Consider the following 25,026-nt stretch of genomic DNA (forward strand, 5'->3'; position numbering starts at 1 on the left):
TTTGTGTCTGGTGGCTAGGTAGAAAAAAAACCCAGTAGTTAATGTTAATTGTAGGACAACTATTCTGGACTTATTACTTAAGCATTTGACATAGCAGCTTTTAGCCTGATGCATTTCAAACAATTGAAAAGGATAGCATTCACAATATGGAGCATGTAATTTATTTGTTAGGGTTTTTTTGCTATCCCACTACCAGACTGCTGTTTAGCTTTGCAAACAGTGCTTTGTACACAAATCCTTCAAGAGAATGTTTTCTTTGGGTGTCTTAAAAATTATTAGAAGTTCAAGTTTATTTCCTGTTTACTTACCTTGCTTGTTTAAGGTTGATATGAAGGACATTTGATAGTTTAACAGGAACTAGTTAACAGTTAGGATTAGGACTCAGTCCTCTTGTAGACTATTTCCCTGCTACGCTCACTCAGAAGCCACCTCTGAAAGAAAAGTTGTATTTTGAGTTCAGATTATTTTTAAAAAGGATTGGATGTTTTGTGTAAGAAGACTTGCATTAAAAACTATTTTGTTTTTGTTTTAAATGTTGTCCTCCCTGATGTGGTTGCAAGATCATACATAGAGGGATCTAATTATCAAAGAGAAATAACTGATTTTTTTATTTAGGTTATTGGTGTATATTTACAGAGTGCTTGCACCCTTACGGATCAAGGCAGTTTAAGTGGTGCTCTGAAAAAAGACCACTTTTGCCTGAAGGAATTAAGCAATGTTGGTTGTGGCTTGCTTATAAACCTAAGTGAATGCTGCTTTAACAGCTGGTTCTAAAAACAGGTTGTAAAACCATTACTTGCTCAGTACATTTCTTGTATTTTCTAAAAACAACAGCTGCTTATTTATTACCCAGTTATATTCAGAAGTTGAACTCAATGAGTTTCTTTACTCATGATTGAATTAACTAATTGCTAAGACTGTTAATTGTGCTTTTCCTTTCCTTGATCTGATGTAATTGCTGTTAGAAGGTCATGCAAAAAGAAATCTAAAACGCACCAGTTAAAGTACTTAAACTTGGTTGTCCCTATTCCATCTTCAATGCAATCAGAACAGAAAATCTGTAAACACGGGCTTTTGACATCTTAGTTCAATTGTAACAGTTCTTTAGAATTTGTTCTTTCTTCTTTTTAATGGTTACTGACTTTTTAAGCCCTTCAACTGTCATAACTCTGTTGGTTTATAAGTATATGTATTTCAAAAGCACCAACAAACCAAGTACTCTGTGAGCAACATATTAGTGGGTAGCAGTTACTGAGTGAAAGTGCTTGACATATAAACCAGTTTTGCTGTATACCATTCCTCAAAGAACGTTATTATTCAGGATATCTGTGACAGTAGCTTTAACTTTTAAAGCAGTGAGAATACAGACATTTTGTTAGACCAGGCATAGTTCTTTTTATCAGTTACGGTTTTACTCAGGTTGGGTATACAGGAAGGTTTTATGTTTGCTTGATCTGTTTTTTTTTTTTTTTGCCTTAAGAGTGGAGAGGGTGGGGTTTTTTCCCCTTTAAGTCAGAAAATTTGCATTTTTGTGTCAAGGTCATAAAACTATTTTACAAGAGCAAGAATTTAGAAATGCGTAGTGTGAAGTAAATTTATTTCAGTCTGGATTTTAGCTGCATGCTGTGTTTTTTCAATCTGAGATTTTTTTCAAAGTGTGGGGATGCAAGTGCCCAAATCCTATTGGAATTCAGTGTGCCATTCTTTTTCCTGTAGACCCTTGTACATACTACAGAGCATTGCAACAAGATACAGGGATCACAAGGGACTGTATTTGTATGTGTGTGAGCTGTCAATACAAAGGCTGCCAGAGAATAGTGTCCTTTCTTCCAGATTGTGGCAGATGTATCGTACAATATTCCATATGTGTTATACTGTTTCTCATCCAGGTTGGATGGGGCTTTGAGCGACTTGGTCTAGTGGAAGGTGCTCTCCCTGCAGGGGGATTGGACCTAGATGATCTTCAAGGTCCCTTCCAACTCTCGCCATTCTATGAAAATGGAACGCAGGCTGTAAATCAGAATAATGCATTGGTGGTAGGTACTGGACAGGATGCAGTGAGATGACGTTTGTTCTGCCTCTGAGGGAAATGAAGAATTGCATCCATTTTACTGTGACTCTCTCCTGTACTGCAAGATTCAAAATCATTGCTGCATTTTGGGGGCAAAATCTAGGGTACCGTTAGGTAAGCTGAAATAGATAACATTAAAATGATTTGTGGAGCAGTTACATGTAGTCTTGGAATACTTCATGTGGATGGCACAGTAACCTGAATATCTTTTTATTTAAAGTGGTATTTATTTTAGAATTTCACATGTCTAGCTAATATTAAGTAAAGAGATATCTTCCAGAAGAGTAAGTAAAAATGCATTTGGATGATAATATTTTTGTTGGTTTTATTTTATAGCAGGTCATGAATGCCAGAGGAAGAAAGGCTTGGAAGGTCCCACCCAGAAAGCTCTTCAGGAAGCCAGGCAGCAAAAAATCCTTGGTACTGAAAGCTCTTCATATGATCCAGTCAAAGATGCACAGAAGATAGGCAAGAGATATCCAAGGTATGCAGCATTCTTTGCAGTTCCTCAGTATCTAATCCAGAGTACACTTTAAACTTTTACTAAGCTCTGGTGAAAGACAGTTGTCCAACATGACTGAAATAAGTCTGTCATGTAGTGACGAATGCTTAGTAAAAGTAAATAGGACAGGTAGGTAACAGTTTTTTTGTTTTTAATATGAGTTTCTATCGCAACTGATTTTTCAGGGAATAATAGGAACTTTGATTAGTTGAAGCTAGCAAGCTACTTTTCAAGAGTCTGATCACCCTGCAGAGGAAGAGCACTGGCTTTAAGTGGTTGTTGCTCTGTTATGTTTCTTTTGTAACTGGAGAAATCCTGACCTGTTCTGTAGCGCTTGCAAACTTTTCAAGCATTTCAACCTGTCTGTTTGAGCTGCATCTAAAAGGTGTAACATGTAGGAAACTAAGGGCAAAAAAATTGGTGATTGCTTAATAGTCAATGAAAGTTTCTAAGCTTGAATATGCCAAAGGTGTGTTGCTGTTTCAGTTTGGAAGTTGTGCAAAATCAAAATTAATTCCTGATTGATTTTTTTTTTTATTGTTGAAAGGAATTTGTTTACTTTATTCTACTTGGTTTATTTATTGAGGTTGCATTTTGTTACTATGTAACAGTGCTTTTTATTTTTCCAAATCAAGTTAAACATTCTAGTATCTAAAATTTCTTAAGCTCTTAAAACTGTTACTGACCTATTTTTGTTTGAGAACCACAGTTAGAGCTTAAACTGTGTGTTTTGAGACGAAGAAAAAAGCTTTAGTTTAGGTTGATGTAGTCAGAATCACCTTCAGTCTTTCCTTTTTCTGTTTCCACAGGAATATGTCCATGGTGATTTATTTTTTATATGTTTCTATCTGTTTTTGCAAGGGCATTTCTTCTGTCTGACAATGGCAGTACACCTCTCCTCTGACAAACATACCATTTTGTTCCTTTTTTCGTCCCTTCTCATTCTACTGAACCTCCAAATAAATTAAAAAAAATATATATTCTGTTGCTTTCTAAACACTTCTCACCACATATTGGAAATAATTCTCTGTACTGTCTCCCCACCTATTAGTATCTGACTAATTACTGAGCGACCTGCCAGTCAGTCCATCTCCGCTTCCCCTGTTCTTCATTCAGTGGTTAGAAACTTCCATCTTAGACTCTTACAGGTATCTCTTCTTCTCATTTTAACTTGTGAACAGGTGAGTATTTCTTGGCTTATGAAATCTTATTTTTTGTTCTTTTTTCTACTGAAGTCATCAGGATTTTTATAGTAAACTTCAGTGGAGTTACATTTCACCCCCAGAATATATAAACTTTATGCAAGTAGTATGCCTGTCTGGCTTGCTCTTGTTCTTTGAAATTCATGAGTGCCGTTAGTTGGCTGGTTCTGGCAAGCATCTGTGTTTCTGCAGATCTTATGTTTCCCAAATGAGTCCTACCAGAGGCCCTGATGTCTTTATTTAATCAATGGATTAGAAAACTGGAGTAGCTCCAGAAATAAGACATCAGAAAATGTGGGTATGTTTGAATGCACTAGATTTCACTATGGCTAAGCAATAACCTAAAACTTTAGATGTGAGACTAGCATCTTTTCCAATAATGGAACAATACCTTTATTTCACTTCAAATTTCCTGGATCTATTACTTCTAAATATTTCCTTTCCCTTACCTTAGATACTGCATGTGAATTGTCTTATTTTTTAGGCTGTTAGAAATAAATGGCAGAGGGAATGATGAGTCTGTAGAGGGTGAAGGGGTGAGTTAAAATGGTGTTTTAAACAAAGATACTCACAGAACTCTGTCCTGTAGTGCACATTTATTGAACTGAAGTTCTAATCTAAGTTATTTTTTTTAAATAGTGCATTCTTATTCAACAGTTTAGTTGTCTGAGTATTTGTTCCAGTCAAAAGGATTAGGTATAAATGACTGCCTTGCCTTCCTTAGGTATTTTATGGGATATTTGGAATCAAACTTGTGTGGTGCCTCATTTCCTTTCACCTATATCAAAAGATCTTTTAAATTCTGCCATGTCTTATGTGACTTACGTTCTTTCTTACAATGATTCAGCATGGCAATGTCTTTATTGAAAAGTGTTCCATAAAGAATGGTCTTGTTCTCATTTACAATAATTAAAATAACACTTTAATTTTTTTTTTTGGGGGGGGGGGGTGTAAAATTGACTTACATGTTACTCAAATTAAGATTACACTTTATTTAAATTCTTTATTTAAATTCTCTTTATATCACAAACAAAATAAAAATGAGAACATAAATTGGTCAGTTCCATGGAGCTCAGGTGAGGAATATATACAAGAAATAAATGGAATTAAAAATCCTATATTCAAACAGTGCATTTACGACAAAATAGAGAAAAAGAAACCAGAAAATATGGGAAATCTAGGTAAAATTAACTGTCAATAATTGATTAGCTCTTTCCAGTATATGTAAGTGAACATTTGAAACTTACTAAAGTTCGGAGTGGACAGTTTATCCAATTTTAAAATTTAGGCATCTGGATTATATCACTTTCAGGAAAAAGCAAATATATTGTAATGGAATTGTATCCTTGAGATAAAATTATAAATGTTTGTATTAACTGTAATGTTACATAGGAGTGAACTATGGTGATGAAAAAGATTTAAAATCTTTTGTGTCTTGTAGCTAAATAGTGATCTAACAAATGCCTGTGCTTACTTTTAAGTAGGTGCAAATATGACTCATAGCTGAGCTAGAACATTTACTTCAAGGACAGACATATATTGTGTTGTAATATCCTGTAAAAGCTGACACGTAATTTAAAACTTAAGGTCCTCTTGATATGAAGTTTATCACTGAAGCAGTGAAAAAGCAACTGGAATTTTTCTGAGAGAGAATGTTTTATCTTGATTTTAAAATCTTTGTTACAAGACTCAAATTATACAGTAACAGGCAATTAGGCTAAACTGTTTACATATCTAGCCCTTAATAAGGCAGTATCAATAGCATAAATAATCTTAGATTAAAAATGTGCATAGAGTACTGCTTTAAACATTTAAATTAATTAAAATGCACACACAGGTCATTAAAATTGTAGTAATGTGATTTTCATTCGCCTGTTGAAATATACTTTTCCTATTTTTATATTTTTATTCTCTCAGGTTCCTCAGAGTACATTCTATGTTTGCTTTTGTTAATTATTAGCAGGGTGATTGCAGCTTCTTTATGTTCAGTAAATTCTATTTTCACGTATAATGTATTACAACACTATTTCATTTTCTGAAGTTTTGTTTGGTGTAAAACTTTATCAATTAGTGCATGGACATTTCTGGAGTTGAAGCGTTATGTTTTTCTGTGGAACAGATTTTGAAATCATGGCCAATGTTATATTAAAAAAAAAAGTAAAATCCAATGATCATATAAACATAGCTTTTGTAATTAATAAGACTTTGGGTTAAAATATCACATGTATGCATGCATAAAACACAAGTTTCTCCTCAGTTCTATGGAAGAAAGCGTACAAATTTAGAAGAGCTACTGGTTCTGTGCTCTCAAACAGAAGGGAAGCTAAAACCGAATAATTACTTAGTCAGATCATTGAGCTTGAATATAGATGAGCACAGGCATACGTAGACAGAATTGGAAAGATAAGGTCCAAAACAGTTAGGAAGGGTCATAAATGAAATAGGCAATCATTCTGTGTTTGTAGTAAGGTTACTAAGAACGCACTGATTAGATATTCAGTAGAGAGGAGATAACTGACAGATAATACTGGGAATACTTATTTCTACAGTCCTTCATTGGTATAGTAAAACTCCAGACAGATAGCTAAGAAAATTAATACTTGTTACAAAGATACAAGACCGCAGTCTAGAGAAGGGAAAAGAAAATACGATGTCTATTCCAAATGAAATGAAATCTGGCCTGATGGAAACTTTCCTAAACTAATGGAAAACAGATTCGAAATTTGCAGGTATATTGGATAGGCTTTTGCTATGATGTTGTCATTAATGATCTGAAAAATGGAACAGAAAATATCCTGACTAAATTTGCAGACCAAGTGAACTGGGTTTGGTGGGGGTGGAACTGAGGACAGGAGTACAATTCAAAAGTTGACCTATCGGGGAATTGATCTAAAGAAATAACATGCAATGTAAGAAGAGGTATGACACTCTACCTTTAAAAAAAATATCAAATGTACAAATGCAGAACAAGAAGATAAGAAACAGTTGATCAAATAGTTTTTACTCAGAATAGGCTCTAGGGTTTGTTGTATAAAACAACAAACGATATTGCAGAATAGCTGAACACCATACTGCAGTGTAAACCAGGAATGTTGTATGGAGGATGCAGAATATTCTTCCTTTGTTCAGTTGGCATGTAGCTTTGGTTGCAGTATTGTGTTCAGTTTAATCACAGCTCTTCAGGAGACAAGTGGAGCATCTACAAGAGAGCAATAAGAATGGTGAGAAAGCTATGAAACTAGACTGTCAAAGAAAAGGTGAAAAGTGAAATTGCATGATCTGCAGAAAAGAACACTAAGGGGAGAGAGGATACATTCTTAAAGTCTAAAAGAAATCTGTTTAAAAAACCCAACAAAACAACCTGTTAAAATAAGAAATAATAAAGTAGAAATCCAACAAGAAAGATTAAGATTATGTATTAAACAAAATATATGGTAGTAAATGTAGTGAAGCACTGGAATAGATTGCTTAAGGAGTTTGTGTTACTGGAATAGTATAGATAGGTTTTTCTGAGGAATAACATAGGTGCACTTGTCCCCTTGGGAAACAAGATGTACTGATTGACCAGCAGAAGGATCTGTTTAGTTATCTAGCTGTCATTATTTGTTTGATTTTTCCCTCCCCAAATTGTACTTAAGGGAAGAAACTTTCTGCCTTGCCCTAAAATAGCAAGCCACTTCTAACTTTCTATTAAAGAACAGCAATATCAAAACAAGATTTTATAATTCCTGTTAAACTTCAGGACTGGGGAAAAGGGGAAGACTCACATTAGTGCCTGCAGGTGCATTCAGAAGATATGCCAGCCAGCAAATGTGTATTTGTGAGCTGATGAGTATGTCTGTAACTCTAGAACAAGTACAAGCATACACAGCTTCTTGTGTGGTGGGACCTTCATCAGATACACAGTGGGAGCTGGGCGTTATTGTGGTGATAGCAGGTATTAAGCAGCAAAGAATGTTATATTTAAAATATGATGCGTCTTCTACTTACAGAATTAATGTTCTGTGACTCAAATGTTAAGAATATGATCCAAGATTAATTGGGTGTAAACTAAAAAATGTTCTTTAGTTGATTTTGATTGAATTTCATTTAAAGGGATTACATATTTTTTTAGACAATACTTTTTTTTTTTTTAAAGCTACCGTAGACTTGAAAATGATAAAAAGAAAAAGCTTTTTAGGTGAAATCCATGCTTTTGTTTTCATTTGTGTGTGATATTCTATATGTAATATATCATGTGCTGATGGCTTTAGTTTTAGGCTTTGCCTGAACATAGAATCATAGAATGATTTAGGTTGGAAAAGACCTTGAAGATCATAGAGTTCCAACCCCCTGTGATAGGCAGGGACACCTCTCACTAGACCAGGTTGCCCAAGGCCACGTCCAGCCTGGCCTTAAACATCTTGAACATCTCCAGGGTTGGGGCCTCAACAACCTCTCTGGGCAACCTGTTCCAGTGCCTTACCACCCTCAGAGTGTTTTTAAATGGAGAAAACCAGAAAATGTTTAAGAATATTAGCTACAAATAAAGCTGTATATAAAAAAAGTCATACATCTGTAAGAAAAATTTATAAAAGACAACATAGATGTAATTTTCCATCCATCATTGCAGCTTTGTTAAATCAGGACACCCAAACCTGTGCATTTCTAGAAATATCGTTTGATATTTGAAGGCATTAGTCCTTGATAAAATTACCTTGCAGAGCATCCAAAGGGTTTCTGTGTGCCAAAGAACATTGCTTATTTTGATTCATTACATGCTGCTAAGGATAATAAAATAACAGGCCCCCGAGACTGAAAAGAAATGCAGAAGAATGTTGGAAAGTAAGGTGCATTTGATCCTAATTCTAATTGTAGATATGCTTTGCGTATTCATATATTTCTTTCTGTAGTTGAGTGTAAACAGTGACAGATTTTAGAATAATAGCCTTTCTTGTGTAAGACTGTGAACCTCACTCTTGCTATAATCATTTGCAAAAACTGCTGATAATAAAATTACTATTTTTTATATGCAAATGCTTTGATTTCCTGGAAAAGGGACCTACTGAAATCATATTTAATTTAAGAAAAAACTTTTGAATGTTGCTGAGAAGATGTAAAAATAATAAAGAATTTCTATAAATATAAAAAAAAAATTAAAATGTTACTTTGAGAGCTGTTGCCATTGCTGTCTTCTTGAGGACAGACAGCCCTGTCAAATGGGGAGAGTTAGGAATTGTGCTGTGCATAAGGGTTTCCTTTATCCCACAGGAGTTCCTGCAACGCTTTTGCTCATTCAGTTTGGGCTTTCTGATAGGATTTGACTTTCCATGCTTTAAGAGGGAACTTGACAAAGCACACACAGCAGGTGGTGGAATGATGCTTGTACAACTATCAGTAATGTCAGCATTGTTTGTCATTTGAGACCATAATTGAGTAAATTCATTAACTTTGGAATAATGCGTTGTTTTCCTTTTAATTAAAGTGTCAAGACCTTAAAATTTCTCTTGGAAATCATCTGGGAATTTTGGAGGGATCAGGGAGGAGAATGGTTCAGTTGTGCTTGTTCCTTCACTAAGAAACGTATACAGTGCTTACAGCACGTTTTTTTGAAACATGCTCAGGTGAAATACCACCAAATGGGATTCTGACAGTACAACTTCTCTCTGTAACTTTGCAGTTGTAATGCTTTTTTTGAAAGTTTAGCTTTTGCCAAGGTGTCTATTCTTTTAAAGGAAAGAGAAATCACTAAGTGTCGTTAGAATGCACTGCACAAGACTGTCCTGGTTTGAGGTAAAACAGAACTAATTTTCTTTTATATAGCAGTGCACCCTTGCTTGGGTATCTTGGTTACGATGTTATTGATGCAACGTTCGTTACACTTAATGTCTATTGTTTTTGAGAAGGGATTTTTCTTGTGTGAGGGGGGGAAAAAATAAATTACATAGAAGTTTATTTCCAATTATAATTCTTCTGTTATTTAAGGTCAGTTTCATAATAAAAATTTTATAATGCAAGAGGTGGAAAGAGTTAGGTAATAATTTTGGAACTCTGTTACTCAGTTTTAGTTTCCAGTACAACAGAGCAATGATCTGGTTTGGTATTTTTGGGTATTGATAAAATACATATAAAACGTTACTTAGTTGCTTGTAATTGATACACAGTTTCAAGTCAAAATGTTCAGAATGTTAAATGTATTTGAACTGGGGGAATAATCAACACTTTATTTTTAAGGACATATTCTTCCAGAAGCAACATTTGCAATATAAAATCGAGCAGTTAACTTACATTGGTGTTCAGGGATGTGGTTAAAAGGAAGGGCAATATGTGAACTACTTGTTCACATGCATGATGTACTTACACAAAAAAAAGTAGATTGAATGAGGCCAAAGTTAACAATACTAATTGTTTTTTGGTTTTCCATTTTAATGTAGTTCATCTTAAATTACTCATGCATAAAACTGGATCCCTTTCCAATTACTAAAATGTGATTGAAATATGAAATAGGCACTCAGACCCCTAAAATCTGGAAGGAAGGGCTCAGGTGCTCACTGTGGTATTTATATTTTAAATTAACTATTCTATACTAAGTTGTGGATTTTGGTGTTTCAGTCTTTTTTCCAATATTTAAACAAAGCCTTTGCATATGTAAACATCACTTTAAGGAAAATTAAATTCAACATTAGCATTTAGTTTTCATGGTAACGAATCTCTAACATACCATAAGTACTCTGGCAGGAGCATACACTACTCATCATGTTCAGGGTTGTTTGTCTTGTATATTCAAACAGTACTTCTGGGAGTAGAAAGTAAAGTCTTAATTGTTTTTTGTTTGAATTCAATGAAATAAAATGCTGAGGTTGTATTTTGAACAGTTTATGAATTAATAATCAAACTGTTTCCTCCAGAAAATTTAATTGTTTTTCATTGGAGTGTCACATACTGTGAAGATAATGTTAATGGGTCACAGGACTTTTCATAATTGGATTTCCAGTTCAAGTCTAGGCCTGATGAGTTTGATCATGATTAAAACTAGTTGTTGTATAATCGTGGATTTGTTGATCATCTCTTCTCTTACATGCAGTAACCAAAGCGAAATCTCTGTCATCAGGGAGACTGAGGTCTGACAGAGTACTGAAAACTTAGAATCACCTCAGTCTTCAGGAGAAACATGACTGAGATGGAGAGAAGCTATTGTTGGCCTTTCTGTCTTGTCTGAGATCCTTTGAGATTGCTGCCCTCCACCCCCATTCATTTCTTTGTCCTTAACACCAGCTCATTTTATATAAATCACAACAATAATCAAATGGTAACACCTTCACTCCTGTCAAGTAAGGGTTTTCCTTTCCTGAGGAAATGTTCCTTGGTGAAGGATTTCTGCTGGAAATTAACCTGTAATGACATATATACAGGTGGCTTTTTTATGCCAGTGGAACAGAAATAATTTCAGAGTGATGTTTAGACAATTAAGGTGGATTACATCGGCTGCTGCTAAATGCAACCACTTGTGTAAGGCACAACTGTTAAACAGCGTACACTCTACAACAGGAAACAATTTTGTAGACATGTTAAGAATGTTTTCATATTATATTGCAAAAGTATTTGTTTTTATATTCGTGCAGTCTAACATCTTATTGTGGAGTTTGGCCATGATCTCAGAGCTTTCTCTTTAGGGGAAAAAGCACAATGTATTTTTTTGTATTCAAGTGTGGTTTTTCCTGTTTCCTGTCAGTTGCCCTCTCTAACAGCTACCATTCTCTTTCCCACTTCTGTTCTCTTTGTAAATACTCTAAATTTTTTCAACTAAGGTGCTGAATTAAAAACTTATGTCCACAAGTTTCAAAGTCTAGTGTAGAATTCTTTTACTCAAAACACAGGCCAAAACATGCTGAAGTGATTGCAATTATTACCGTATTACTCCGTTAACTGTTTCAGTTTCTCTTGTATACTTTGTAACATTTTTTCTGTATTTATATTTACAAGTTTTCATCATCTTGTGTATATACAGTTGAGGTAATGTGCTATATATTGTAAATCATCCAGAGCAGATCAGCCAATCCGACACTTAGTACACATCTGAAGCTGCTTTTATTTTTGCAGGAATGCTTTGCTTATGGTAGAAAGCAAACCTACCCAATGTTTCTATAGCACCTGTAAAGAAATTGTTCTCTTGAAGCAATATGGAAAAAACTGAGATTGGTTGCTCTGATTTAAATCTCATAAATATAAAAATTTAAAAATCTAAAAAGAGAAATTTCCACTAATTATCTTGGGTCAAAAAGTAAAAGAACAAATAAACAAGAAAAAAATCACTATGCGTAGTGTTTTAAAAAATTTAGTCATGTATCAATGGTATTTGTTAATGTGAGGATTCTTTGTGTACACTGTATTTCCAGACTTCTGATGTATCCTGTTTATTATTTTTTAAAATTTTGTTTAGAGTACTTAGCTCTTGTAGTTGATTTAGGATCAATGCATGTAGCTGTTATGTTGATCTCAGCTGTTTATATAGATATATTTTTTGTGCCATTAGCCTAAGAAAGTGGCTGTAAAAGGATGTTTGAAATAGTAAAGAAATTCATAAGCCTCTTTCTTCACACTTAACACAAAAATTGTTGCTATGCTATAGGGTGTATATGCCCTGGCTTGGACCCAGCAGATAAAATAATCAGAAAGAGCAGCATATATCCATGTTAATGTATTAGTTAAACAAAATACCCCAATTATGTGTTTCCAATTATGTGTTTCAGCATAGATCATGGGGTGGTTAATATCAAGATATTATCAAGGGTTTTGCATTATTACAAATAAGAAAAATAGTAATGAAGACAGATAACTCCTATTTAATCTCTTTCCTTTTAAAGATTATTCTTTGGCAGATACAGCTCAGAGCGTTGCGGTTAGTGGTGCAGTCTGGTTGGAGGTCTGTAACCAGTGGTGTTCCTCAGGGGTCAGTACTGGGTCTGGTCCTGTTCAATGTATTCATAAATGACCTGGATGAAGGGATAGAGTGTACCATCAGCAAGTTTCCTGATGACACAAAACTGGGAGATGTGGCTGACATGCCAGAAGGCTGTGCTGCCATTCAGTGTGACCTGAACAGGCTGGAGAATTGGGCAGAGAGAAACCTTATGAAGTTCAACAAGGAGGCTCACCTGCTGGAGAGCAGCTCTGTGGAAAGGGACCTGAGAGTCCTGGTGGACAACAGGATGACTATGAGTCAGCAATGTGCCCTTGTGGCCAAGAAGGCCAATGGCATCCTGGGGTGCATCAAGAAGAGTGTTTCTTATGAGGAAAGGCTGAAGGACTCGGGTCTTTTTAGTCTGGAGAAAAGACGACTAAGGGGGGGATGTTATCAACGCTTATAAATAGTTAAAGGGAGGGTGCCAGGTGGATAGTTTTTTCAGTGGTGCCCAATGATGGGACAGGAGGTAATGGGCACAAACTTGAATATAGGAAGTTCCATCTAAACATGAGGAGGGACTTCTGTACTTTGAGGGTGGCAGGGCACTGGAACATGCTACCCAGAGAGGTGGTGGAGTCTCTGATTCTGGAGACATTCAAAACCTGTCTGGATGCCATCCTGCGCAACCTACTGTAGGTGACCCTGCTCTGGCAGGGGGGTTGGACTAGATGATTTCCAGAAGTCCCTTCCAACCCTGACCATTCTGTGATTCTGTTTTTAAAAAAAAAAAAAAAAAAAAATCTTCATTTTGAGTGTATTGTACTTGAAATTTTTGATATACAGTTAGTTGTTACATGATTTTTTGGTTTTGTCCAAACATAGCGGGAATTTGAAAGAGGTGTTCTCTTGAGTTCCAGGATATGAGGTTTGGGCAGCTTTTTCTTCTGCTGCTCCTATTCTCTCTTGTTGACTAAACTTCCCCTGTTCTGATCTTACATCTCCGTCTTCTTTTCTGGTTTACAAACTAATAGTTCATGGTCAATTTTTGTCTGCTACCAAAGCTTTGAACAAATAGTGTGTATAGACTTACTTTGATCTCAAATTATCTACACAGGCTAAAATATTTTGGAAATAACAAGGAAGAGGAGTTGAAAGTGCTTTGTTGGCACTAATGTTTATTTATACAGTTTTGTTTTATTTTAATGAAAGACAGTATTATATACTAATTAAGTATTTTCGATACTATGTAAACATAAAAAGAATGTTAGGGAAAGGCTGACAATATTTGGAACACATTTAAGGTTAATTGGATACATCTTGTGTTGGATTCCATAACTTCTGTATTCTTTCTAAAAACAAAACCAAACTAATCTACTTGCATATATTCTTTACCTTGGTGCTAATTTAACCGATATTTGATCTGTGAATTGTAGCAAGGAGCTCTTAACAATCTGTGTAGTTTATTTCCATTTTCATCAGGGTACACACAGTAAGCTTATAGCCACCGTCTGGTAATCTGTATGAGTAGACAACCTCAGTGGCAGTAAAACAGGCTGTACATGCCAAAGCTGTGGTTAGGGGCTTAGTCAGAACATGCCAACACCTGTGCAGGAGACTATTCTTATTCAGTTATATCAGATGCTCAGTGATGCTTTAGATTGTCTTAAATTTTATACCTTTTGAAACAATCCTTTTTGTTTGGAATAAAAAGCTTGTTTTCTTAAGTAATTTATGAATGTCAGGAGAGCTTTTGAATTGGAGACTTCAGAGCTATAAATATTTTTCCAAATACTACAAACCCTGTTTTTATTACTTTTAAAAATCTTTTTTACTTATTGAATTTGTTGATCATGAAGTTCATGTCAGAAGTAAGTTACTGCAATAAAAGTAATGAGAAGAAACAAGAAAAGGGTAACCTTTTTGTTTCTTTTCCGAATGTGTTTGAATATCATTTTAGTATGTCATTGGATTGTTCTAGTTAGTATATTAATGACACAGCTGAGATGTGATTTTTATTAATGCTGTCTTTTTGGTAAGTCTGCGTCAACTCTATATTGGCTGTTATTTTTAGTTATGCAAGTACATGCCTGTGTTTTAGGAATGAGAGGTTGATCTACTTTATGCTTTATATATATAATATTATATATATTTATTATATTATATATACTTTAGCTGCATGCCCAATACATGGGCCCAATACAAAACCCATTTACTAAGGGGTTTTAAGCTGTGTTTTTCTTGTCAAAATAGCGTCTATACATTTAGCAGCAATTAGTATCTAAAGCTCTGCAAAGGTGTTTAGGATCCCTGTCTTAGAAGTTAGTAGGAGTAAATGCCTAAATGCTTTTGAAAATTTATGGGTTGATATTTTGTAATAAATTTTCTAAGCATGCTAAAAGGAGTTAAATATCCAGCTTCTGTTTGAAGACAGCTATCATTATATAATGTTGTACTGCGAAGGTTAATTTTCTGGTAATCTAGTATCTTAATAATCAGTTAAACAGATTTAGTGGCTTCTAGCCACTGAGAAGGTTCCACTTTTCTGCCCCTATTTTCTTTTCTCCCTTCTATTTTCCTTCTTTGCAGAGAAAAACTTGTTTTGCTGGTGATGGTTGTTTTCTGTGGGTTTAGTTAGGTGAACGAGATCACCATGGGATCAAAGTAATACTATTCAGTGCAAGGGAAGGTGAAGCTGCCATACCATGTGTGATGGCATGGAATCATCTCTGGCTGCTAGTTGTTAGCTTAGTATGTTACATGAAATCTCATTTTCATTTTGTATTCACTGTAGGTGAGGGTTTATGAGGGGAATTTCAAGTTTGTGATGATTCTTACAGAATCTTAAAAGTCTTTCTACACCTGAGACAAAATTCTGCTGAAATTCAGGAGTTTGTAAGCTAATTGAACCAATGGTGAGAATTTGTCTAGTGGTAAAGAGGACTTCATTCCTATACGTTCTACAGTTTTCTTCTGAACGTTACATGTTTGAGTTTTATCTGGTCCTGTTCAAATAATACACTGTGTGCCTTGTTTCAGTTTTTTTTTGTTTGAGAAAGCTGAAATTCTAATGTTATGATAAAGGCTTATTGTTTTATGAGTCATTGCATTTTGCCTTTCTATTGAAGTGTGCATACAAGATACAAATATGGAGACCTTATATATCAGTGCAAAAACTATATAGGTTATATATTGAGACCTTGTGTTCAGTGTCTCTTCTGTAGATATTTGAACTGCTGCTCTCAGCTGTTACTGTGAAGGCTGCTTTTTGTGGTTATTTCTTCCTCTTCCCTCCCCCTGCCCCCCAAGGAATATCCAGGTAATCCTGTGCTGGTTTTTCCCCATGTCCTTTATGCAGTATTTTAACTTAAAATTTTTAAGCCTTAAATTAAAAAGAAAAAAAATCAGAAATTTTTAAGTGTTACTCTTTTGAGTTTCTGTGATGATAGCAATTTATCTTCTGCTTTGTTCTGTACATTCTCTTTAGATTCTGAGCCAGAAAAGGAAATTTTTGCAGAGAACATACTCATCAATTTGATAGAAGCCTCCAAAAAATGTGATTAAGGCAGTATTATGGTCACAGGCACACACAAATAGTGTGAGTTTGTATTAGCAGTAAAACCTTGGATGAAAAAAATCCCACAGAACTTAATTTAGATGTGGAGTTAGGATCCTGCTTCTCAAACATGACTATGTAGCCTGTTTTAATTATGCTCTTGCAGCATATTTTTTCTTCCTCTTTTCATGATGGTTGTATGCCATAGAAAGTGTTTCCCATAGAAGTTGTCATCACTGTGTATCCTAGACATCGGTGACAATACTGAAATATTTCAGGAATCAATATTGAACTCTCACTTCACTGACAGGAAAGAAAAGAGAGTGCTATGACCTGACTCAAAAGATGAGGCATCAAAAAAACTTGAATTTCTCTATAGGGTCCCCTCAGTGCCATAGTGTGTCCGACTTTCAGTAGAAGACTTGACACCAATGAAAGGACTATAAGGACTTTAGACTTGCCATTCTTTCTGGCGGATGTATTGATAAATGAATCTACAGTTGGTGTTTAAGATGTATCTTAATTTTAAAATGTGTTTTCTTTTAAATTTTTTTTGTTCTGAATAAATAAGATACTGTTTTAAGAAGCTATTGGTCTGAAGATAATCCTGAGAGAACAGGATCAGGGATGCTGTTATCTTTTTATTGAAATTCATCACGTCTATATATTTAACATAAGGGGTTTTTTCAGCTCCAGAAAAAGGAAAAAAGTATGTATTTAATTGTGAGAATGATAGAAATTGGGAGAGGAATAGGTTTGATATGTTTTAGTGAGCATTACTTTATATAGTTGAACTGCAATCCTGAATGTGTCCTTTGTTTTTCTCCATAGCATAAAAAAGTGATCTCTGTAATAGCTAAAATTGCCAGTGTGATTCCACTGAATTTCTGAGTCGAATCTGGAGGCAGGACATTACAGAATTTTTAATTAGTTAGGGACTGGAAGTTGGAGACTTTATTAGGATTTCCTGCAGGGCAAATACAAAGCGGCTCCAGAGATACAGTTTGTGGCTGAAACATTACAGGCCTTTTACCTGATGTGCAGCAATGGCTGTGATCACATAGAAAAGATCTTTAAAAACCTCTTAAATGCCTTTAGTAACTGCAGTTCCTTTGAGTAAAAACTGTGGGTTTTTTCTTCCACTTTTACTGTGTGAAAGCTCTTGCCAAATATTGCCTTCGGTGCTGCCAGATTGAAGGCAGAAGCACAACAAAACATGAAACAATTTAAGGTGTTGGTGTGACAGCTGAGGGTAGAAATGAAAGATGAAAGAATGAAATGACAGATGAGGAAGATAAGGCAGCTCTATGAGTAAGGTGACTGGATCTTTGGGGAGTTTGAAATAAAAAGGTAATTTGCAATGTAATGCAGAAATTAATGTAAGCTTGAGGAAGCATAGGGGCAAACAAGTGATTGTGAATCTTGTGTTGCAGATGAAAAGTGAGCTGTAAAAACTCAGTGTTTTCTTGAATACCAACAAGAAGAAGTTTACAGTCGTGCACTCAAGATCAGCAAGGAGAAACTGAAGAAGACCTGCCAGCAGAAATAGATTTTATACCGAGATCCAAAAGGTATTTTGCAGAAATGCTGTTTTTCTGAAACTGCTCCTGTCCTTATGTTGTTGTTTTCACTGTAAGAACACTTTGAAATAAATGCCAGTTGGAGTAGGACTTTGTTGTGATTTCATCTGGGATGGAGTTGACTTTCTTACTAGCAGCTGGTATAGTGCTGTGGTTTGGGTTTGGGATGGGAATACTGTCCATAATGCACTAATATTTCTGGTTGTTGCTAAGCAATCGAGGCCTTTTCTGCTCCTCACACTGCCCTGCCAGCCAGTAGGCTGGGAGTGCACAAGAAGGTGGGAGGGGACACAGCTGGGACAGCTGACCCCAGCTGACCAGAGGAATATTCCATACCATGTGACATCATGCTCAGTATATAAAGCTGGGGGAAGAAGGAGGAAGGAGCGGACAGTTCAGAGTTATGGCGTTTGTCTCCCCAAGTTACCATTACACGTGATGGAGCCCTGCTTTCCTGGAGATGGCTGAACACCTGCCTGCTGATGGGAAGCAGTGAATGAATTCCTTGTTTTACTTTGCTTGTGTGCACGGCTTTTGCTTTACTTATTAAACTGACTTTATCTCAACCCATGAGTTTTCTCACTTTTAGTCTTCGGATTCTCTTCCCCATCCTGCCGTGGGGGGAGTTGAGTGAGTGGCTGCGTGGTCCTAGTTGCTGGATGGGGTTAAACCATGGCAGACGTAAAATGGGAAACGTGGCAGTGCAGGGGTCTCTCTTTCTGCATAACTGGAATAATTATGTTCCACATCATTTTGAACATACCATGTAAGTACCTAGGAATACATGCAAATTAGAAAAAGAATAATAGAGTGAAAGGTTGGTAAGAACATGGCACGTGACTGAAGTGCAAGTAAACAAAGAATGACTCAATCATACAGATTATAGCTGATAAAAATAAGGGGCTAGAAATATGATTTAGAATTTCAGAGTATAGAAGTAGAGTAAAAATTTGTGTGTGGAAAGGTGTAGCGGAATTTTTATGTTGTGGAAACAAAGAGAGTGAGAGGGGACTTCTGATACAGGTAGAGTATTGGTAAAGGAAGTCTAATTTGCCTACTCTTATCCACTTGAGTTTATTGTAAAGAGGAATGTGTTAAAGTGGCTTGCTGAAGCTTTTACTAAAGTCATAGAGAAACATGCCAAGAAGATGAGGTAGAAGATGGACATTTACTAAAACAAGTTATTTCATAATACAAGTGGGAGCAAAATTCAGATTTAGAATTGATTAATTGCATTTTTTTATGGGTTATTACTGTGGATAAGGGAGAGTCTCATGTGCTGGAGCATATTGAAAGGGCAGTAAGACATAATTTTATGACCAGAGAATCGGGGCTCAAGGGAGAATTTGAACTACTGTAGTTTCTCAAGAATTGGGAAAGTTACAAGAAAAAGACTTTGCCAGAGAAGTAGGTGGAGGAAACAAAGGCAATAGTTTAAAATATAAAGATAGTCAAAATAACAACTTGAAAGGAGGGTGCTTTCCTGTTATGGGTTGAAGAACCCAAGACAATTTATTGTTGTTTAGACAATTATTCTATCACCTAATGACCCCTCCCCACCCGGGAAGGGGAATTGGGGGAAAAAATAAGGAAACTCAAGGGCTGAAATATAAACAGATTTAATAGAATAATACTAAATAATTAACATTAATAATACTGAAGAACCAATATTGACCCTGATACCAATATAAAAATATGAGGATTGCAATCAGCCAATTCTGTCAGTAGGAAGCTGTGCACTCCCAGCAGTGGACAGTACATGTCGGGCACCTTAGCAAGGAGTCTCAAGATTGCAGCTATCAAGGAAGAGAGAAGACTCCTCAGCAAACTTTCTAATTTATATTGAATCTGATGTTCATGGTATGAAGTAATCCTGTTGGCCAGCTTGGGTCAAGTGCCTGGGTCTTCTCATCCCTGCACCTGGCTTGCTCAAAAACATTGAGACCTTGAAACCTGCATACCGTAGCTGGCTATAAAGTAAATATTTTCACAAATTCAGACACTAGAGTCTTCTAAAAATGCAGTTTTCTGTAGCATTAGAAGAGACCGTACTGAAAAGTAAAATTACTAAAGGAGGAATGAATCCTGTGTTGTTCAGACCAGGACATTTCCTAAAAAGCTGTGTGATATGCCCTGTTTGCACAATTTATTTATTTTATTTTTCTCTAAACTATTTTGTGTGCTGTGTATGATCTGTGGCAGAATTCTTTGGAGTGTCCACTTCTCAGCCTTTTTTTTTCCCCCACTATCATCTCACTCCCCTTACATCCAGACTGTCTTTTTATTTTTTTCTAAAAATTTTTTATCCAGAGTTTCTCTCTAGAAATGTCCTGTGAATTAGAACAGACTGATGCAACCTGTGATCAGATAAATTTTTAATTCTTCTGGGCGATGTTGGTTTTTATTTCTCTCTTTGTTGTAGATTTCTGGTATTGTCTCTTTAAGCATTAGGCTCAAAACTGTGGTCAATGAATCCTGTGGGGTTTTACCCTCTTGTATCTTGTAAGTGGCCATATCACTACTCTCTGAGCCCACAGAGGTATATTGACAAATAGCACTCTTAAAAATTAATAAAGCTAACGCTTCACACTCATCCTGTGCTCTAGCTACTGATGAATGAAATTTGACACCTCCAATAAAAGCTTTGAAACTATAAAGGCAGTGCCCTAGATTTAAAATGGAATGCAAGTTGTCATGATTCTGGCTGTGGATAGCTGGTTTCAGATACTCCCTCTGACTCTGTCAGAGTGGATGGAACAGAAAGCTGTTGCCTATGAAAGGGTGTTCTACACTTTGAAGAGGGAGAACAAAAAAGACAAATAAAATCAAGTTCCATTTCAAAGTTGACTTGGTTTTGAAGGGCTAATGGTAATAAAAAGCCATCCAAACTGTTACTTGCATTCTTGCTAAGGATATATGATTTCGAATACAAAAAAAAGAACTGATCTATTGGGTAAACCATTGCTGGTTTTCAGAGTAAAACTAATTTTAGGTCCCCATGCCATCTGTCCGAACCCACATGAAAAAATTACCTTTCTCTTGAGAGTACATGGACTAGGTTTCAAGAATTGAATAAAATCTTGCAGTTTTTGATATCCCACACAAAAGCTCAGTTTTTTGATTTTTTTTTTTTAACTTAGAAGTCAGGTGGTAATAAACTAATTCCATTCTTTCATCTCCTTATGTACTAAGAAATTGTCTCAGTGAGATTTGCCAGCAATCTCTGGATACTTCAAAAAGTTACATCTTTAAGATGTAAAAAGTGACTCATGAAATGGAGAACTAGAATAATACAGAGAAAAAGTGTACATTATCAGTACTGATACTACTACAAATTATCCCGTGATTGTAGAAGATAGATTTATCCACATAAGCAATTGTACAAAATCAACATAAATAAAGTTACTAATATGGTGGTCTGACATGAAGCCTTAAATGCTGAATCATCAAATGTTTTCAAGGATAGTTTTTTTTCTCATAAGCTATTCAGCATTTTTATATGTGACTTGAAAAAAAAAATCTAAAAAATCTGATTAGGATTTGATTCAGAGCTACTGATGAAGTTAACAGATGACACTGGAGAGGTCTTATTTCATGAAGAGATGAGGTAAAGAAGGAGGGGGGTCTGGATCACTTGGTAAACTAAATAAAAATAACAATCTACTTTTTTTAACTACAGCATCTTGTTCATAGACTCATAGAGTAGTTTGGGTTGGAGGGGACCTTTAAAGGTCACCTAGTCCAGCCCCCCCTGCAATGAGCAGGGACACCTTCAATTAGGTCAGGTTTAATGAAGGACTTCTTCCTCATTGACTGTGACAAAGGGAACAAAATATATTCTTAATAGGACTGTTTACTTAGCAGACAAAAGTAGAATAGGATTTAGTAGATGAAAATTGCATCTAAGGACATTCTGGGTTAGAAATAAAGTGTTACTCTTTAACAGAGAATGTAGTTAGGCATTCCACAAATGTACTGTCAGTTACAGTAAATTCTTCAGTCTTGAACAAACTGACAATTTCTAAATAATGGCTTGTTTTAAGTTATGTCTAGCTCAAGTAGAAATTAATTCAGGAAAGTGCAAGGACCTGGGTTTTATGTGGTCCAAAATAAATTACAGATGTTGTCTGGTCTGACTTTATAATCTATGTGTTGATGAATTTAGAACAGGCTGAGTTCCGTGCACTTTAAGGCAGTTTTTAGCAGTTACAGTTTCACTGCTGGCATGTTTGTGAAGTCAGTCTGGCAGTACCTCACTGCCAGTGTAGGATCCACTTCCTGCAGTGCTGAAAATATTTAGGCTGATTTAGAGTGATAAATAATCAGCGTTATCACTATTTAATATAGTACTTGTTGCCAACAACTATTGTAATCAATTAATTAGCTTTTTATTATAAAGAATCCATTACTCTCCAGTATTGGCAAGTTGAGTGCTTTGTACCTGCGTGTCAAAATACTCGTATAGCTTTGTTTTCATTATTTATCGTTATGTGGAGCTTGGGATGACGGTTACTACCTGTCCTGAAACGGAATCAGTATGATTAAATGCAAAGGGGAATGATATGGACACATTGCAAATAAAGGGTAATTGCAAATAAATCAATAACTAATGGTCCCTGAATGTGTTTACTAGTTCATTGTAGTGATATATGGACCTTTGTAAACCCTATGTGCCTTATAACCATTATTGAGATGATTACAATGTGTACTTTAGTCATGTGAAAAATTTGCATATACTAGATGCTGAGAATATAAATACAATTTGAGGGGTTCCTGAAAATACCTTAGAAGTAGAGTATTAATTTGAGGAAAAATTAAACTTGTTTGTTAATATTTGGAAATTTAATGAAAGTGGCAAAATCTAAAACTTATTTGAACCTTTAGCATCAAAATTTGATTATTACTAGTGGCATGAGAATCTTTAGCAGAAGATATATTTTTCTTTTATGAGAAGTCCAAGATAGGGTCATGTCAAACTAAATCATCCAAAAAACAATAGTTTTTCCACACTTTTTTACAGTGTGTTAGAAATAAAATGAAAATTAATTCAGATAAACTGTACCTTGGAACATCCATAAGTGGATGTATGACCATGTACTAGCTTCTGCTCTTTCTGTAAAGTTTTCCATTTGCACTTGTGATATTTTGGGGGGGTTTAGCTGGCGCTTTTTCATCCTTTTTCATCCTCCTTATTTTGCACAGAATTTATAGGGACAGTGCTTAAAGTTCTGGGACCATATGTAATTGCTGCTGCTTAGCTTAAATAGACAATCTATGAAAAAAATCTGTAAAATCGCTGATAACCCTGAGAAAGCTGCATATAAAGTAGAAGAATGTAGCAGGTTTTGTTTGGACGGGGTTTGAGTTTCATCACAAATCTGTCCAATAGCTTATGTGCTAAGAAAATTGTTCTGATGAAGATCTTGCTGTTATATCAGAACTCACAGCCTTGTGATTTTGCCTTCTTGATCAACGGGAAGATACTTCTTACAAAAGACAGACCACGTGTGCTGGAGGAAAGAATTAGTGAAAAAACACTGGGCAGTATTTTGTAGCATCAAACCATTTTGATAGCTGATAAAATTGATATGCATTTTAGTTATGATCTCTTGGACTAAACCTCAAAATGAATTAACAAGACTGTGTTGGGAAAATATTAAAGTTAGTTTTAATAATTATAAATTGGTATTTGACATACCAGCCTTAAGCATGACAGGGCCTGTATAGGTAGGAGTCATTTCATTTTCTATTTCTTCTAATCAGGGCTTATATCAAGTAGCAACATCTCTTTCAAAGAATATTTTTTTTTTCTAGTTTGGAGAAAAATAATGTCCATAACATGCAGCAATACTTAAAGTTAGTAAATGCAGATTCTTCCTCTTGCTTCACATCTTGCATACAGGTTTTTTATATATGACATATAGGTATAACGTATAATATTTATATATTCTGTACATATGCAATGCATACAGTCTCTCTATATAAACAGTTATAATGAAAGCATTTGATATTTATTATAGAGCAATGCATTAGTCCTACTGTTACAACAAATAAGCCTATTTCTATAAACCACATTCAGAGATATTTTGCTGTGGTCTTGCTATGTTTAAAGAACTAATGTTTTGCCTATGTAAATCTCTCATCTTCCCAGCCTACTGTGCGATTACAGTATTGTTTTTCTAATGTGCATTGGGTTCTGTAGACATGGAGGTAGATTCTGTATTACCAGGTATTCAGAGGTCCCGTCTATTCCTCAACGAATAGAAAGGGGACACCCACCCACCACCCCAAAAAACAAACAAACAAACAAACAACAAACCCAAACAAACCAAACAAACAAAAAAACCCCAAACAGAACTGGTATGAACTTTTCAAAATTAAATATTTGAGTGAAAAGACAATATGGAAGAAATAACCTGGTAATTCCATCGAAATGTAATAGTGACATATTATACTGTAAAAATAGTAATTTTATGTCTATAAACCGTTAAAAGTTTTAAATTAATTTGTTGCTTAGTACTTCTGATAGAAGTAGATGCAAGCTAAACTCTTAAAACTGTTTAAAAGCAGCTAGTTTAATTAAAAATCGTTAAGGTAAAATTTAGGCCAAAAGTTTCTCTCCTGAAGGTGGTTTATGAACATGATAGCTATTTGTTAATGCTATACCTTAAGAAGGAAGCAGCTTACCTATGTTGTTTACTTATGCAGGCTGGTCCATTTGCAGTCACAAATTCAGGCTGCAGGGAACTTCCACCTTTTACACTGTTCTGAAAGAGCCAAACTGTTCCTTGGCACTTGTTTCAGCCCCACGTATAGCCCAAGTTTCTTGTGATGTAAAAGGGAAAGAAACACTGTCAGCTGCTGAGAGAGGGTCCAGGAGTGATATCACCGGTGCAACATTATCTCCTATGGCATGGGAGATGATGTGGCAGCACCAGCAGCAGCCTGGTACCTGATGCTCATTGGTGACAGATGTGTGAGGGAGTAGTTTACACATGTGAATCTTCCTTACTTTCCCGCTGGAGGCAAGGGAGTCTCCTAAACAGTGTCAGCAAGGAGGCAGGTATGCAGTGATCATAGAATCATGAAATCATTTAGGTTGGAAAAGACCTTGAAGAACTTTAGAGTTCGACCATAAACCAAACACTGCCTGACACCAGGACTGTATTATCAGGGACAAAGCAGCCCATATGGCTTATAACTTGACCCGTTCTCAGGAAAGGTAAAGGGCATG

The 25,026-nt window shown here is 35.6% G+C and overlaps 1 protein-coding gene across 1 annotated transcript in view; it reads left to right on the top strand.

Moving 5' to 3' along the window:
• Positions 1-25,026, top strand: part of SPAG16 (sperm associated antigen 16) — a gene marked incomplete at both ends in the record, with an annotated part of 451,795 nt that overhangs the window by 35,741 nt on the left and 391,028 nt on the right. The window contains 2 exon segments of the mRNA XM_082484005.1: positions 2,408-2,555; positions 4,260-4,311. Of these exon segments, the coding sequence (XP_082340131.1) occupies positions 2,408-2,555; positions 4,260-4,311 (200 nt within the window).

This window comes from Vanellus vanellus (assembly GCF_965231255.1).
Source record: "Vanellus vanellus genome assembly, chromosome: 5".
NCBI lineage: Eukaryota > Metazoa > Chordata > Aves > Charadriiformes > Charadriidae > Vanellus > Vanellus vanellus.